The 17,595-nt window shown below is 44.0% G+C and overlaps 1 protein-coding gene across 1 annotated transcript in view; it reads left to right on the top strand.

Moving 5' to 3' along the window:
• The window catches only part of ASPG (asparaginase), a 66,567-nt gene that overhangs the window by 32,963 nt on the left and 16,009 nt on the right, over positions 1-17,595 (top strand). Inside the window, 7 exon segments of the mRNA XM_083518571.1 lie at positions 3,412-3,527; positions 4,544-4,558; positions 4,562-4,729; positions 8,384-8,494; positions 10,293-10,412; positions 11,858-11,953; positions 13,431-13,594. Of these exon segments, the coding sequence (XP_083374697.1) occupies positions 3,412-3,527; positions 4,544-4,558; positions 4,562-4,729; positions 8,384-8,494; positions 10,293-10,412; positions 11,858-11,953; positions 13,431-13,594 (790 nt within the window).

Raw genomic sequence — 17,595 nt, 5'->3', positions numbered from 1 at the left:
ATGGCTTGCACAGAGCAGCCTGTTCTGGGGGCTGGGGAAGCTCGGGCTTCCCCCAGCCCCGCGCCTGGGGGGGAAATAATTTTTTTTCTTTATTCCCCCCAAAAAACTAGGTGCACCCTATGGGCCAGTGCGCCCTATGGGGCGAAAAATACGGTAAATTCTGTCAATATGTCTTTGAGCGTTATTCTAAGGATGCCTAACCTGTTGGTTTTAGTTGGAACATAGGAAACTGCCTTACGCCAAGTCAGGCTGGTCTAGCTCAGCATTGTGTAAGTCAGCCTTTTCTAATTTGGTGCCCTCCAAATGTCTGGGACTTCATCTCCCATTGACCATGCTGATTGTGGCTGATTGGACCTGTAGTCCAAAACCTCTGGAGGGCACTAGATTGCGGAAGACTGGATGGTAAGTTTGGCTACCTATACATGAAAACATTTTTATACTGAGACTTGCATCCCCTACTTTTTGTATGTTTCCCTGGAAGTAACCTGAGTTTATTTAATCTTATTCATAGCTCACAGTGTGTAAGCTTGTCGTTTAATCCTACATATACTTCTTCAGAAGGCTACAGCAGGACCAGCCACCCCCCTCTCTCCCTCCCTCTCCTTCTGGTGATCTGTTCTACTCATGTACAGGAGCCCATGGAGGAAGGCAGTTCAGTTGTTGCAAAACCACGGAGAGCTCCAAGTGAGCAACTTTCTCCACAAGTGTTGAAAGTGAACTGAGGCCTTTTGAGCCTTTTTGTCTGCAGTCCACCTCTCCTAGGTACTGACCCTTTTTGGAAGATTAGAGTCCCTCAAACAGCCAACCCTCTGACCTGAATAAGAGCATTTCATGGGCTTCAGACTGGTATGCTGCCCATGCAATTGTACTGGCAAGGTACTGTGGAACTTGGCTGTTCAGACCCAGAGGAAGGATCCCACTGTTTCTATTTCCACGGCTGCCCTGGTGCTATGGCATCTGGTTCATTAGACTCCTATCCACCAGCTTTGGATTCAGTGGACAGACTGAATTCTAATAAGATAACCGATTGCCCTCTTTGAATGATCTCTTTTAATCTTGGCTGCCTCTCTGTGAGGATCAGTGCCAACGTACATCATCTCAGACGCTGTATTAAAAAACACATACAACTTCCAAACTAGGTAGGACATATTTTGAAGGAAAACTTGGCAATAACTCTTCTGCAACAACATCTGCTCAGAAAATAAGTCCTTCTGGGGTAGCTGATGCCAGACTGCGAGGGGGAAATTGATTGGGGTTGAAAACAAACTAATCTTCAGTTGCTGCAAAAAAGATGACTTGGGTGCTGTGACATTTTTATGACATAAGATTGCTTATCTTTTGGCTTAAAAACAACAACACCCTGCTGAACTCTTATCCGACAAAAAAGTGGTGTTCGGATGTGTGGTGCTTATTGTGTAGGGAAAGAAGAGTTTTGCAGTGGCTGCTGGTTGTGCAGCTCAGTCTGGACACGTGATGGGAAGAGCAGAGGAGTGAGGTATGCAGAGGCAAAAGGACTAGAAGAAGTGTGTCTGTTGAAGCTTCCTGACGAAACCTTTGTGATATTATCATTCTTTCAATGGATTCTTATAATCATAGCTGCTATCCAATTGTGTATGTGATGGAATATGCGTACTTGAGAGGGTCCTAGTTTTGTTTGGTTGTTTATGGATGATATTAATACCCCTCCTAGTAGCTGAAAAGGCTCTCAGAGTGGCATGCAAAAATCAATATTTAGGAGTATAGAGCTTCCTCTATATTCTCCTTCAGTTTTTTGGTGGAAGTTTCATCTAACCCAGTTTGATCAACACAGAGGTTCTTTTCTTTCCCTTTTGATACCATCACACAAGTTGTGTCTACTTCAGTTCACTGTTTCAAAAACTATGGCACAACCAAGGTCCATTTTGTGCTGATGGGGAGCACAACATGTAAGGCCTCAAGGTGTGCTTGGCATTTTCAGTAGTTGTCATGGGAGTCAGATCCAAAAGAGGACAGAGCTTTCTTGCACCTTTAATTACCAAGTAGAAGAGTGTGTTTCCGTAGGTGTAGGTTGTCATGCAAACTCCTGTTTGCCCAGACTCTTCTTTAGCCAGGAATTTTGCTTCTTACCAAAAAAAGTTTGGAAAATAGATATGGATACCATGTGTGGGTTGGGTGTGTTTATACATATTATCCAATGCAACTCTCTGCCAGTCTTTTGAGATTATTTACACACCCCATTGTCTGCTAGGCAGAGATGGTGAGCTTTTCCAGAATTAATAATGACTGTTTGGCATTTAGTAATGGGAACTCAAGAGTGACTATTAGTTAAGCAGCTGGCATCTGGCTTCCAATGTATAATCACACTTAATTGAATCATTGCCATTTTATTTAATCACTAGTAACTGCATTATAAACTCTGGAGATGATTAGTGGTAAGAGTAACAACATCTGTCTTTTAAAAGACATGTGAAATATGTGTCATGTTGCTGATGCCTAGCAAAGTGGCTTTGCAGAGTCCCCCCAAGGTACACATTAAAAGAATCTTGAATTACAATATTGGAATGCTTCTTCTAAACAAGAACTTCTTCATGTTGTGCTGCTACAAAGTGTTAAGAAACTTCAATCCAGATAGTTTGGAGTACTTTGGGGAATTATAGTACAGGTAGGGGGTTATTTGGAGGCATCGCGCCTCTGTATACCAATTGCTGGGAATCACAAATGAGGAGACCACTGTTGTACCCACGTCCTGGATGGCCACTGCGAGAACAGGATGTTAGACGCGATGGGTCTCTGGTCTCAGGGACAGACCTTGGTAATATACCACCCTGTACAAGGCCAACATTTGACACCCTCCCCCCAGCTCTTGTGGTGCTGGCTTAAGCCAGGCTTTGGGAAGGAGGTGTGAGGCTCTGGCTGGGTTCTAGAGCCCTCCCACCTGCTTCCCAAAGCCTGGTCAGTGTTTGCCTGTCTTTGGGAAGGAGGAATCTCAGACCCTGTCAGAGCCCTCATGCTTCCTTCCCAAAGTTGGGGAAGTGCTTAGTGGGCTTTGAGAAGGCGCCTCCCTTGCCTGTGCATCCAGCAAGGCTGTTCTTACATTTGGCTTACTTGTTTTGTAGATTGGGTTGTGATAAGCAGGGCCTGTGCAGGAAATGTGTTGTCTTGTTCAGATCTCCCAATCCTCTAGAGCAGATTTTGAGGGTGTGCCAGGGGGCTGCAGGGGAGAAAAGAGGAGGGGAAGTTCTGTTGCTGAAGTTGAGGTCTGCCACACTAGCAGAACAACAGCGTTAGATATGACCCTTAATTCTCCATTGGATTGAACTGTAAGGCGATTATGCGAAAGGCTTCCTAGAAGGGGTAGATTTTGAACTGGGATTGGAAAGAACAAACACTTTCTCTCCCTCTCAAATAATATATTTGTTTTTCTTTTCACAGTTAACTGGGAGACTGTTTGGAGGGCCAACACTACCAAGAAATTTGCAATCCACAAAATGAACTTTGATCAACATGTTGGCCTACTGAGAATCTTCCCGGGGATCACTGCTGAAGCGGTCAGCCTTCCTCTGTCTGAGAGCATAATGAGAAGAAAAGCTATGATGACACTCATGTGTAGGAGTGTTGATTGCATATAATGAGCAATAAGAAAAGGCGATGGCATTGCTGAGCCACTCCCACAAGGCCGCTGTGCCACTGCTTTTCTCAGAGCTGGTTGCATGTAGTCAACAATCCCACAATACGTGTTCGGATGTGAGAAAGAAGCATCACAGAATACTGTCATGTCCAAAAGTATTCTATGGTGCTTGAGGAGAATGCAATCAAAGATTTTAAAAAACCCAATCTCTTATTATGCTTTTGAATGTTGCATGTTTGAGAAGCGGGGTTGTGCATCATTTCGATCATTTTCAGGCTGTTGAGATTGGGAAGGGGCAATTTGCAGGGGAGAAGTAGCAGAGGCAGTTCATTTGTGGAGTTCCAAACCTGTCCTTATCTTAAAAATGTGGGTGTGAGATCCAAATGTGAGAGGAGGCAGAGTTCGTTGGAGAAGAATTGTAGAGGGAAAGTTGAAAGCTGGATGAAGTGCTATGATTCTGCATAATTAGAATGGACAGGTTACTTGCATCCTTCTGCCCCTCCCCCCATTTTGGCTCCCTGTGCTAATCAAGTTGTCCATCCCCTGTATAACCAACCACTGTCTATTCATCTTGCTGTTGTACTGCCTGTAGTATATACTGGCATTACTTGTCCCCATCCTGTACCCCCTACAGTTATGTCTATGTATACAGCGAAGCTGTTTTGTAAATGTTTTGAACACCTCACTCTCAAACGTATTTATATAGCACTTTTGCTTATGAGGACTTGTGATTATCCATACATTTTGGATGGGCCATGAAAATAATCAAAGTTCGTACAGCATGCCAGCAGTCAACCTAATAAGAATCTGAACTCCATATTTAAAATATTTGATCAATCTTTCCTTGCATTAAAAAAGATAGTGTTGTGTAGAAAAGACCATATTTCAATCTAGGTAAACACTTTTGAACTGTATATATATATTTCTTTCATGCAGGTGAAGGGGTTTCTTTAGAGCCCAATAAAAGGGATTGTGCTTGAGACCTATGGGAGTGGGAATGCCCCCAATAATTGCCCTGCTTTGTTGGAAGAGTTGCAGAAAGCAACCGATCGTGGTGTGGTGATTCTGAATTGCACCCAGTGTCTGCGAGGAAGTGTTTCTTTAGTCTATGAAACAGGAAAGGTGAGACAAATTCTATTCTTTAAATCAGCTTTCCCCAAACTGGTGCCCTCCAAATGCTCGGACTGCAACTCCCATCATCCCTGACCATTGGCTTGCTCACTGTGATTGATGGGAGTTGTGATCCAGAACAGCTTGGGGAAGGCTGTTTTGAGCTATGCCACTGAATTCAGGGTCGCTCAATTTTGGGTTGGGAAGGAATGTTCATCCAGGTAAGATTAAAAATGAAGCTTTCGGCAGGTGAAGGGGTGGAGGCAGTGGCTGCTGTTCTGGTATTTTTTTAATACCATTTGGCTTTCTTCAGTGCACCTGTTGTCTTACTTGTGGCATTTTGTCTTCTGGGTTATGCAGAGCAACCTGTATGGAGGCTGGTGGGTGGCCTTTATATTGTGGTGTTGGCCTTTAGATCCCAGTGCTGTGGCATAAAGGTATGAGATATATTGATAGAATTAGTAGGAACTAAAGAACTTTGGTCAGGAGACACCAACGGTCAGTTAGTCTCTCCCGGTCCCCACCCAAAGGAAGACTTTCATCCAGCAGTCCATGTCACCACCACTAGAGCAGCCAATGTTACTGGAAAGAACCGAATAGGTTCTAGTGCAGAACACAAAAAACTAGTGTAGGCATCTTGGATCAAACTGTCTCTCCCATGAACTTCCTTTGTGGCCTTTTGCAAAGCTCCCCTACCTCAGTCCTGTTTTGATTTGTCATCTTGATTCAAAGTGGCACCTGGCAACCAAGCATTGGCAGAGGTTGTTGCTGCCACCTTGGGAACCCTCATGCCGAGTTTGGCAACAATATCTTAAGAGACAACCAAACCTATGCCCCCAAATGGGCAAAGTCCTGCAAAAGTGATGTTTTGGACTGCCATCTTGATTCAAAATGGCACACGGTGTTCAAACAGTGATGAAGTCTACTGCCCCTAACTCAGGAACCCTTGTGCTGAGTTTTGGCAATGATACCTCAAGACGTGGCCAAACCTATGCCCCAAAATGGACAAAGTCACACCAAAGTCATGTTTCACTCTGCCATTTTGATTCAAAATGGCAGCCTGCCTCAAAATGTTGATGATGACTGCTGCCCCACCTCAGGGTTTGGCAATGATACACCGAGAGGCGAACAAACCTATAGAGAACAGATGGAAAAACAATCAGACAAACCACTTTCCACACCATAATATATCATAGATAAAAGAACTTTTTGTGCCCTGTCTGATATTCATTCATCCCCTTGCCCTTGCTCTCTCCATACTTCCTCTCAGTGATCACACTTATATGATATATTGTGGTTACTTTGATAGTTTCTCAGTAGATGCTCTGGTGTGTCCGCCCTGCCTTGAAATCCCAAACAAGGGCAAGACTGCGCAGGAAAGTAGGAAGGTTCCCTTTAGTAAAACCTGCGGGGATCATTGATTCAGGAAATCTGCTTCTTTTCCAGTATGGAATGGCAGAGTACTGGCTAGATTCGAAACCTTTAATTTTTATCTGTCCAAGCCCTCATCAAGATTTTCATTCCTGTGTCACTCCTAGATGCAAGATCAATTGTAATGGATATTTCCTGGCTTTTACTATGTTGAAAACTTCTGGACACATTTGGTAGTTATAATCCTAGCATATACAAAATGATGGTGTCTCTATCCAATTATGGTTGTGTCATTTTGAAGGGTGTGTGTGCCTGGAACTGGGGACCACCAGAGTGATGAATGAATCAGAGGTTTTCAATATGAAGATGGCTAAGAAATCCCCACACACATCTTTAGATACTTGCCCCTCCCAAAGACTTGATAGTAAACTGAGCAAATCTCGATGGGATATTTCCCAAAGGTTCAAAGTGGGTGGCAGAATTAAAAGCCCCACCTTGATATGATTAGATGAGTTAGAGATAAATCAAATTTTAAGTGGTGCCGCCAAGTGGGCTGGGTCATGCCTGGCATTGGAGTTTTTTATTGCTATTTTTAATGCTGTTTTGTTTTCTGTTTTGCCCCAAAGTTAACCAAGCCCTCCCCCCAGTCTACTACTTGCAAGTTAGGCTTGCAATCTACCACTTTCAGTGCCAAGTACAAAGCTAGACCTGTTGTTTCCCTTTCCCACTTAATTAAAAGGCCTGGTTAATGTGCACATATTGGTAATTATTACTTCATTATATTATACTGCTGAACTGCTTGATATTTTTTAAACTGGCTTGGCTTTCCTAGAAATGTTTTAGCTAAGAGGTTTGCTCTAGGAAAATTGTTGAATCTGCCACTGCAATAATGAAAAAAGAAATAATGTAAGAACTGTCTTCAGTGCAGTTTGAAGTCGTTCCCTCTGGAAATGTGAAACTGGCCTATGGGAGCAACTGCAAACACACTGATCTAATCTAATCTGTGTACTCTGGAGATTACAGGTGAAGAGGCTTGCTTTCAGAGCTCCCCAGGATGTCTGTGACAGCTCAAGAAACTCAGTTCTGGACTCTGTACCAGAGCATGCCTGTTCCAGATATGGGTATCAACTACTGAGGAACATGCAGAGGGCCAGTTCACACATTACAGCAGTCAGCCCAGTTTTACCATTGGGTTTACATTAAACAAAGAGCAACAGCCAATGTCAGCTACCTGACAATTACACCTGTGCGATATAAACATTTTTCACATTCCCACTATTTTTAGGTATGATTTTAATTTAAAACATACTAGGTTTGTGGCTAAGACAGGTAACCGTTCAAGAAAGAATTAGAATTAACTTGGATCCTTATTTGATGAATGTAAGAACTCTTGTACATTTAGCACTGAAAACAATAAACATGTGATTCTGTGAGCTAACGTGGATGGCTTTAAAAGAAGATTAGACAAATTCAGGGAGGAGAGGACCATTAATGGCTACTAGCCACGATGCCTATGCTCTACCTCAGGCATGGCCAAACTCGGCCCTCCAGATGTTTTTGGGACTACAATTCCCATCATCCCTGACCACTGGTCCTGTTAACTAGGGATGATGGGAGTTGTAGTCCCAAAACATCTGGAGGGTCTACGTTCACAGTTGGAGGAGGCAGTTAATGATTTCTGAATACCAGTTGCTGGATCCAACAAGCTTTCATTTATTCTTATGGGAGCAAGATAGTATCAGTGACCACAAACAAAGCACTTTATTAGCCACCAAGGCAGCATTACAATCTAATATAAAAGGAACAAAAAGATTAAATTATCTGACTTGCAGTAACAGATTTTACCTCTGAGAACCTCATATACTTGCAGCACTCAGCACTTTGTAAATAATAACAGATAATTATTAGAATAATTATGGGATGTATGCAGTTGTGGTTTTACACCAGCAGAAAGCACTTCTACTCAGACAAGACTCTGGTGACCTGCTTTGCGCATACCACTCCAACCCCCTGCTCCTGGTCCCCCCAACCCTCAGCAGAAAATTGCAATATCTCACCGGGCACTGCCACGCAACCCAGGTAAGGGAGGCAGCGGTGGCGGTGGCAGCAGCAGGGTGCCATTTCATGTTCCCATTCTGCTTCCGGTGGTGAAACGGGACACATCAGAATTATGGGATATGATGCAGAGGTATAGAGAGTAAAGGGAAACTGGGTACCCAGTGGATACCATTTTTCAATATGCATACCTTACAAAACAGCACACTCATCAAACCACCTTTTCTTCATTGACTACAGACCCTTATGGACGCAGGTGTAATTCCAGGGGGAGATATGACACCCGAAGCTGCTCTTACCAAGCTGGCCTATGTCCTGAGCAAACCTGGTACCTTGGCCGAGAAGAGAGAGGTAATATATCTTTGACTTCTGATTTTTTTTAAAAAAAGTCTAGTAGTCCTTTTCTCAAGTTGTGGCTTTCTGAGCTTTCCTTCCCCTTGACACACATAGGCCTGGACTAGATGGGCCTTTGGTCTGGTTAATCCTAGTATTGTTGAGTTGGAAAGGGACCTCAGGGATCATGTAGTCCAACTCTCTGCAATGCAGGAATCTCAGCTAGAGCATCCCTGACAGATGGTCATCCAACCTCTGGTTAAGAAGGGTGTTTCTTTTGGTCAGAGCCCACAAACTTCCCACTCCATCCCAACTAGGTTCAAAGGACTGCTGTCTATATGTAAGATTAAACTGCAATAATTAAACATATGTAAATAGTTTGCTTATTTTTGTACGTCACAATAACCGGGGACCGAACTGCAGCTGAGGAACCATCACATCTGGTTCATGGCGAGGGGAGGGAGAGAAACTGCTTGTTGTTCTGCCATATGGGGGAATGCCCCTGTACAGCAAATCAGAGTCTCACCTCCCATGGAAAAGATCAGTGAAACGCTCCCACACCTACAGTGTTCTCTTTCACTACTTCTCTTTTTAAGACATGCCTAAACAATGCTAAAGTTGAGGGCAGCCTTCCTTCCCACAGCACTCCTTTCTTTCACTTTGCACAGCCATGTTTCCAGATAGTTATCACAGTCATCTATATTCCCAGACTCTCTCTTTTTCTCTGTAATTATGAAGCAATTCTACATTGCAGAAGAGCTAGGCCACAATTCAATGAAATCATTTATGTGCACACAAGTGCTACAGTTCTTCCATTTTTTTTTAATTTCTGGAAGCCCTTCTCTTGCATAGCATCAGAACTCTTTTCTGCCCTCTCCTCTCCCAAATATCCCAGAAAATTGTAGTTCTGTGAGGGGAGGACTAGGGGGTCTCAAACAGTTCATCTTCAGCAGCCTAATCAAATACATGGATTCTTTGGGGATCTTCAACAACTGCTCATACCCTTTCCCAACTTCACAGTATCCAATCTCTAATATGACTTCTAGGCTGAGTAACTGAAGTCCCATGGCCTTACGGGGTATTGTAACAAAACCTGTGTGTGTGTGTGTGTGTGTGTGTGTAGTGTTGGTTTGGCTGAAGGGACTTACATATCACATGCTAGTATATATATGTAGAGACCTCCTAAGGCAGTAGGAGGGACTTACAGTGGTACCTCGGGTTACATACGCTTCAGGTTACATACGCTTCAGGTTACACACTCTGCTAACCCAGAAATAGTGCTTCAGGTTAAGAACTTTGCTTCAGGATAAGAACAGAAATCGGGCTCCAGCGGCACGGCGGCAGCAGGAGGCCCCATTAGCTAAAGTGGTGCTTCAGGTGAACCACAGTTTCAGGTTAAGAACGGACCTCCGGAACAAATTAAGTACTTAACCCGAGGTACCACTGTACTTTCTAGAGGTTTTCCAATCCCACTTCAAACATTTTAGAAAATAATCCAGCATTTTGAAGTTATTTTTACATGATCCAAGGACCTGGTTCTCATGTCATATTAAACCGGGCTCATGTTAAAGTTGCATACATTATGTCTTTGTTTCACTTTTACTATATCTGAGATCTTTTTACTTACCTGTCTGTCTTCTACACTGGAAAATTATTTAAGGTGAAGACTGTCAATTATGCAGATGGACAACCAAAGGTGCAGAGGTTGGGAGCAGGACCTGCTGCTACAATCCTTCCCCTCCAAACCAAAGACGCACACGCCTTCACCTCTGACTTGGTTCCCAGCCTGCTCACTTACTTCTTTTTTCTCCTTAAGATGGTGAAGGAGAATCTGAGAGGAGAGATGACTGTTGTGCCCATTGGAACCCAGATCACCCTCAAAGATAGCAAGTTTATTCAAGAGATTGCAAAATACCTGTTTATCAGCTGCAAGGAGGTACTTGCTCAAATGACACCTGTTAAAGCAGAAAGCCCGTTGCATAATAACTAGCACCTGGGACCATCTAATAAAGCTGATTGCGTGGCGAGTTCCCGCCCCCCACCAAAATAAATAAACACACGAGACACCATAATTAAGGTTAATTGGGCGAATTAGGCCACAACTTTATTGAATTCAGGAATGAGAGGCATTGGCTTAGGCATTGGTCCTATCGACTATCCGGCTCCAGCCCATTTGCTGGAGACATGGTGAAGGGTTAACACTAATCGGGGGAGTCTCCCGCCGAGGCACGTTGACTAGGAGCTCCCCCGGGTCACCGCTCTGGGGCATGCCTTTGGCCCACACCTCCATAGGCTTCGGACAGGGCCACGCCCCCCGGAGTTCTTTAACGGACCACCCTTCGTTCACTAGGGGGAGGTGATGGCGTTCCTCCCCCCCCACATCCTCTTAACCCCTTCTTACCAATGCCTACCGCCAATGCCGAAGAGTTGTGACGAGTTGCTATGAGGTAGGCGAAAAACCAAAAGGCTGTAAATTGCCAATTGGGAAAAATTCCTACCATGCCCCTTGCGGCAACAGACCGAAGCCCATAGCAAAGTCAGACCTACCTAAAGCCCAACTAAAGGGAGGGAGGGTGGGGAAACGTGGGGCTAGCCGGAGAAGAGAGGGCGAGCCCCCTCCGCTCCGGCCCTAAATAGGGCAAGCCACGCCCCCTCCAGCCAGCCGATTGGCTGGCCGGGAGGCGTGGCCGGACGGGATTCCCCTGTTCGCGCGGGGGCTGAGACCAGCCCCCCGCTCACGTGGGGAAGGGCGTGATGCCCGCAACCCCACCTCCTGGGGCAGGCCTGGAAGTGGCTTTGTTGGAAGCTATAGGACAGACAGAAGAAAGAAATACTTCTTTAAAAGAGCTTTTGACAAAGCAATGGAGGGTGTTTAAGGCTGTCATTGGCTACTTGTCATGATGACTGTGCTCTGCCTTCATATGCAGGATGGTTCTAAATAGTATTTTGGGAATCACAAGTGGGAAGAGGACTATTGCCCGTATGTCCTGCTTGCAGGCTTCCCATAGGCATTTGGGCAAGATGCTGGACTAGATAGCCTTTGACCTGCTCCAGCACGACTCTTCTTATGTTCTTTATTTAAAAAAAAGACAGCAAAGGGGATTGTTGAGTATAGAATGCTGGACATTTATGCAGTTTGTACGATAAATTTCCTGGGAGCACAAAGCACTTTAAAGCAACTTCAGCCCCCTTCCCTCAACAATTCATGCACCCTGGATGTATCAGAACTGAAGACCAGACGCGCTTCACAAGGTCCATGCAGAACAAGCATCTGTAGATAACTTCACACAAGCAAGCCACGCTATTATATCCAGGCACGATGGGATGGGATTATGGGAAATGTGTGGATGTTTGTTAAACTGGGCTGTTTTAATTTCTCAGGAGCTAGCAGCTGTTAGAGATGCTTTGACTCCTCCTCTGGCTTGCGCAGCGGCAAAAAATGGTGACATCGATGCCCTAAAAGCCTTACAGAATATGGTAAGACCCTCTTTTTTATAGTGTATTTCATATGATCATTTGCACCCTGAGCAGGAGAAAGCCTCACAGGCTATGGTCATCTCAGATGCATTTTTGTTTTGGGTGCGTATATAACTCTATGACATTCAGGCTCTATAGTTATGAGGGGAAAATTAAAAACCCAGGGTAGTCTTTCAGCAGGTATAAACAATTACTGTAGATTAGAGCTAGAGTAAGATCAGAATGACTGCTGGCCTTTGTATTTTCAAAGGGGAAGCAACCATCACTTATGATATCAGGATTGTGCTTTTTTTTAAAAAAAAAACAGTCTAGTCCTTTGTTTATTTCGTTCAGAAGTAGGTCCTGTACCAATCAATGAGGCTTACATGCCCTTACGATTACGATATCTTTATTGTCATTGTCCCTTGCGGAACAACGAAATTGAAAATTAGGTGTGCAGCCTAAGACTGCGTAATACCTTCTTCACTAAACATGACAAATGAATTATATTCTTATACTGACTGCTCCTGTAGGTCTGATACTGTGGTGCTATATGTTTTTGTGCCTCCCCAAATTTGTCCATTTATTTATTTTTAATAATAATGTAAGGTGGTATTCAACTTTTACTTAAAGGAAGTCCATTGAAATTAAAGTTAGATCCATTGATTTCATTGGATCTGTTCTGAGTAAAAGGTAGTTGAATACCACCCCAATTGTTTTAACTAACTGGAAGAAATTCAACATCACATACTTCTGATTGGGCAAGCATTTTGAGTTGCAAGATGGAACGATTTCCTCTCCCTTTGCTGCTGTTCAGTGGCTTCTCTTGACCACCCCAATCCAATGGGGGAGGGGGGAGCACAGGGGGAGGAAGGGGCTGTTGCCCTGTTGGGTGAATGGAAGTCCTTGTGCAGGGCTTCTACTGATGAGACTAGTTAGTTGAATCCTGCCCCCCCCTTTTACTGACTTCTCCAATAAGTACTGTGGTGCCAATGGTTTTTGTGTGTGGCTACCACTCCCTGCCCTGCCCAAATTTGCCTGTTAAAAACAATTAAAAAATAGGGCTTTTTTGCCATTCCTGTGGGTTACCTGCCGTAACTCTGTGATTCCGAAAGTTTTTGTGGTTCTCCCATGACCCTCAAAATGCAGCCGCAGCCATTTTTACACTGCAGCCGTACCTTGCAGCCTCTGAAGGGTTGATGATGGGTCATTGTGGCTCTCATACTGAAAAGGTTAGCCATCCCCATTATAAGGTCCCTGATGAGGGCTTTTCAACCTGATCATTGCTGTGTGCCTCAGCTGTCCTGGATTGGCCCACAGAAAGAAGCCTCAAGAGAGTGTTCTCCATTAATTCAAGAGTTCATATTAAAAATAGTAAGAAAGCCAGTTTCTTGGCTGAGAAACTGGGAAACGATAAACTGGGCATGTTGCTGAGGCCTTCGTTAGATGGATGAATTATTATTATTTAAATACACTCCTTTAAATAAACTTGTCACAGGGTGGCAACTTGAGCTCCGAGGATTATGATGGTCGCACACCTCTTCACGTTGCATCCTGTGAAGGTAATTTGGAGATAGTCAGACATCTGCTGAAGTCTGGGGCAACTGTCTACGCTAAAGACCGATTTGGAGCTACTCCACTGCTGAATGCCATAAAGTTCAGGTATTTATTTCTTAAGTGCAATTTACAGTGCTTTTTTTCTTAAAAAATGTTTAGGGGTACTCTCATTCCATCTGAGATTTAGGACAGGAAATGAGGCCGCCATCGGGGTAGCAACGGAACTGATGATTCACTGCGCTATTCAATGGAACTGACGATTCACCGTGCTAGAAAAGAAACAATTTTTAAAAAAATACTTTAGTTTCTTCTCCCATTAGATTCACCCCTGCGTACCCCCCAGAAAAAAAGCACTAGCAATCAGAAAACCCCAAAAGCCCAGAAATGGACCATCCCAAGGGTGGATTGGGGACGAGCCAGGCTGGGATCCAGCTGCCCTCACAGCTGGCAGGGGCTGGGATTGGAGGCTGACGTTGGCACAGGCATCAGTCCCAATCTGCTTCCCTCTGCAGCTGCTGTGGCTGGTCAGGCTGCAGATGTGGCAGTAACTCTTTTGTTGAGCAGCTGCAGCAGCAAGCAGTTTAGATTACTTTGCCCGAGTAGACCTGTACCTGTGGGTGTTGTGAACAGGAAGAAGAAGTGCCTCACACTTCCCCTTCCTCTGTAGCACTGCCTTTCCCAGAATAATTTTTTGTATCTGCCCTGTCCTGGGGATGCATAGGGTGTCCTTGCACCTGGAACATGCTTATATCTCAGGAAATAAAGATAGAAGCACGTCCAATGGGACAGTGTTGTGAAAGAGCAGGAAGCGTGAAGTACTTTCTGTTGCACTTGACAACCTTGGAACATCCAAATCTGTTCTTGGTTGGAGGAAAACCTCTGACCATTGAGTAGGCTAAATATCTCTTTTGCTGAACGTCCGTCAGGGTTAAAAATACTACTATGTTCCTGAAAATATGTTGAATGTATATAAATTTTTTTATATGTGTGGTATTTACTATTTAGTATCATATGCAGACTACGGGTATTCTCTTCTTTCAAGATGCCTCTTTCAGGCTTTCCTGGAAGTATTTTAGAAAAATGCAAGTAGTATCTTTAAATATAGGACCTCTCTTGGGGGCTTTGAGTGGCTCACTTGAGCTCTGAGGATTATGAGCTCTGAGGACTCTGTTCATGTTCTGTCCCTTTCCATGTCCAGAATCTGTTCCCCAATCCTTTCTCTAGTATATCCTATGCATTTTATTCTCCTTCTCCAAGAAGTTTAAAATTCTGCAGATACATGCATCTATGAGAATCAGTTATGAGAAATAACTACATCTTTGCAAACTTTACTTGCTACACAAATATGGTAAGTGTTTGGAGGAAATCTAAAAACTCTAGCTACATTTTAGGCTAGCAAGCTTATCAGCTGCATCTTCCCCATAACTACAGCATTCATAGGAAGCAAACTTTTCTCCTTAAGACTTTAAGAAGTCTTTGGTGCCAGAGTAATTCTTCTGGCCAGGTCTCCACACTCTTGACATATATTTTGTATTGCAGATGGGTCATTAACAGTGCAAACCTATACAACCTATGAAGCAAGTACCTTTGAATTTAGTCCTATACAGCCAGGTAATAGGATGTATAGAATTGCAACCAAAATCAGTTGGCATGCTTTCTTAATAGGCGTTATGACAATCTTGTTAGCTCGCCAAGCTGTTCAGATACAGGAAAATTTGCCAAGAATCTCTTAAAATTCTCTAGGAGCAAGTTAAACAGACTTACTGCTGAACAGAGATGACCCTTGTCCAGCACACCTATGCAAAATATTCCTGCAAACAGCTCTCTCTCTCTCTCTCTCTCTCTCTCTCTCTCTCTCTCTCTGTGTGTGTGTGTGTGTGTGTGTGTGTGTGTGGTTAAACCACACCCAGTCACTGCCTAAGGAATTTCACATAAGTTTGTTATTCAAATTCTTAAGCTTTACCACTCCCATAAGAAACTCCTACTGGGGACTCTTGATCTTTTTAAAGCTGCTGAAAGGCAGGTTGGAAGAGAATGAAGCCGGGTTTTAGTTCAAGCTTATGCTGCTGTCAGGTTGAGAGAAGACCTGAATCATTTGTCAGTTTGCAGAGACTGTAATGATAGCTTCAGGCCTACTCTGCCAGCAAACTTTACTGCTAAGCTTAAGGTGGAATTGGATGGTTGAAAACCTATAGAATCAGTTAGATGCTACTTTTGCAGTTGGAAATAGATTGTGGAATTAATTGTACAAAAAAGGGGAAATCAAGCTTTAATAATATTTTAACGCTTACCAATACAAGTACATATAACTGGAGGTGCAGTATGCAATACTGGAGGAAGAAACTTGGTGGTTATTGCAATCCAGCTCTCTCTCCTGAAGCAATACCCGCTTATATGTAAATATTCCAAACATGATATGGAGCCAGTTAGATAAAAAAAAATAAGCCCTGGCTATATTGTAATGTCCGAGATACTGCTTTTCTCCAAGGCACTGTAGTATTCTTTGCCTCTAATATGACATCATCCATATAGCTGTAGTGATAACTACAAAGTTGCTCTCAAAGTATTTACTCTCTGAAGCCCTAGAGCAATCAGTTCTGAAGCATATCTTGAAGTATTTATATAAACAGTCCCGTGGAATGAAGTAAGTGCATTTTTCCACAAACAATTTCTTAGTGTCCTGATGAGATCTGACAGCAGTTTAGGAACAAATGAAAAAAGTGGAAAGATTGTGGGAACTAAGTTTATACCTGATACATATTATGGGGTGTGGGGTTATGCGTAAGAGGCAGCATGCACAGGCATGGGACATGCAGTGTTGCAATCTTTCCAGATTTCCAACTGAGGAATGAGAGCCCTATCTTGTCCTGGCTCTTTGAAATCTTAGTCCTCGAAGATTCTGATATGTTATGTGGTGCGTCCACCTTTTGAAGTTTGTTCTGTCTGGGGCGTGATAGGTCAGTTCATTGCTTTTGCAGGAGAACCAAGGAGCCAAAGGAATGAAGCCATTCAGGTTTTGGAGTGGGTTACAGCTGCATTTCTTTAAGTGGTAGGTGGGAAATGTGCTTGTGACCCCCCCCCCCATCTCTGTAATGCGTCAATCAGATTCTTCAGGCCCAGTGCAGGTGGGGCCATGAAAAACCATTTAAAAGCATTTGCTGGATTAAAAGATGTTGGTCTTAGGAAGTCTTATGCCCTCCGATTCTGATCATACCACAATAACTAGAATCATGCTTAACTAGGATCATGTTTAGCAAGTATAGAGTGCTTTCCACCTTCGCCGCATCAAGCAGTTGGTCCCTTACCTTTCCCGCCCTGACCTGGCCACAGTGATCCATGCGACGGTCACCTCCAGGCTTGACTACTGTAATTCGCTCTACGCGGGGCTGCCCTTGAAGCTGTCCCAGAAACTCCAGCGGGTGCAGAATGCTGCAGCGAGGCTCCTCATGGGGTCTCTGCTATGGGAGCATATTCACCCAGTGCTTTTCCAGCTGCACTGGCTCCTGGTGGAGTACAGGGTCAGATTTAAGGTGCTGGTTTTGACCTTTAAAGCCCTTCACAGCCTAGGACCCTCATACCTACGGGACCGCCTCTCCCAGTATGCCCCATGAAGGACCTTAAGGTCCATAAATAGCAACACCCTAGTGGTCCCGGACCCTAAGGAAGTTAGATTAGCCTCAACCAGAACCAGGGCTTTTTCAACACTGGCTCCGGCCTGGTGGAACGCTGTATCTCATGAGACCAGGGCCCTGCAGGATCTGATTTCTTTCCGCAGGGCCTGTAAGACAGAGTTGTTCCGCCTGGAGTCAGTTTGATTCCCTCCCCCTCTTTCTTTTTTCTTTTTTCCTTTCTCCTCCTGTGATGAGGCTGCATTTTAATGTTGTATTTTAATCTTGTTTTTAAGTTGTATTCATTCAACTTTTTAATTATTGGTTGTTAGCCGCCCTGAGCCTGGCCTTGGCTGGGGAGGGCGGGGTATAAATAAAATTTATTATTATTATTATTTAGTAGAGTGGTTCCTGGTTCAATCCATGGCATCTCCAGTTAGAACATAAGTAGAGCCTGCTGCACCAGGTATGTGGTCCATCTAGTTCAGCAACCTGTTC

The sequence above is a fragment of the Podarcis liolepis genome (assembly GCF_965112155.1).
Source record: "Podarcis liolepis genome assembly, chromosome: 1".
In the NCBI taxonomy this organism is placed as follows: domain Eukaryota; kingdom Metazoa; phylum Chordata; class Lepidosauria; order Squamata; family Lacertidae; genus Podarcis; species Podarcis liolepis.
Note: the sequence above shows the minus strand (reverse complement) of the source record. Positions and strands in the feature narration are given on the sequence as shown.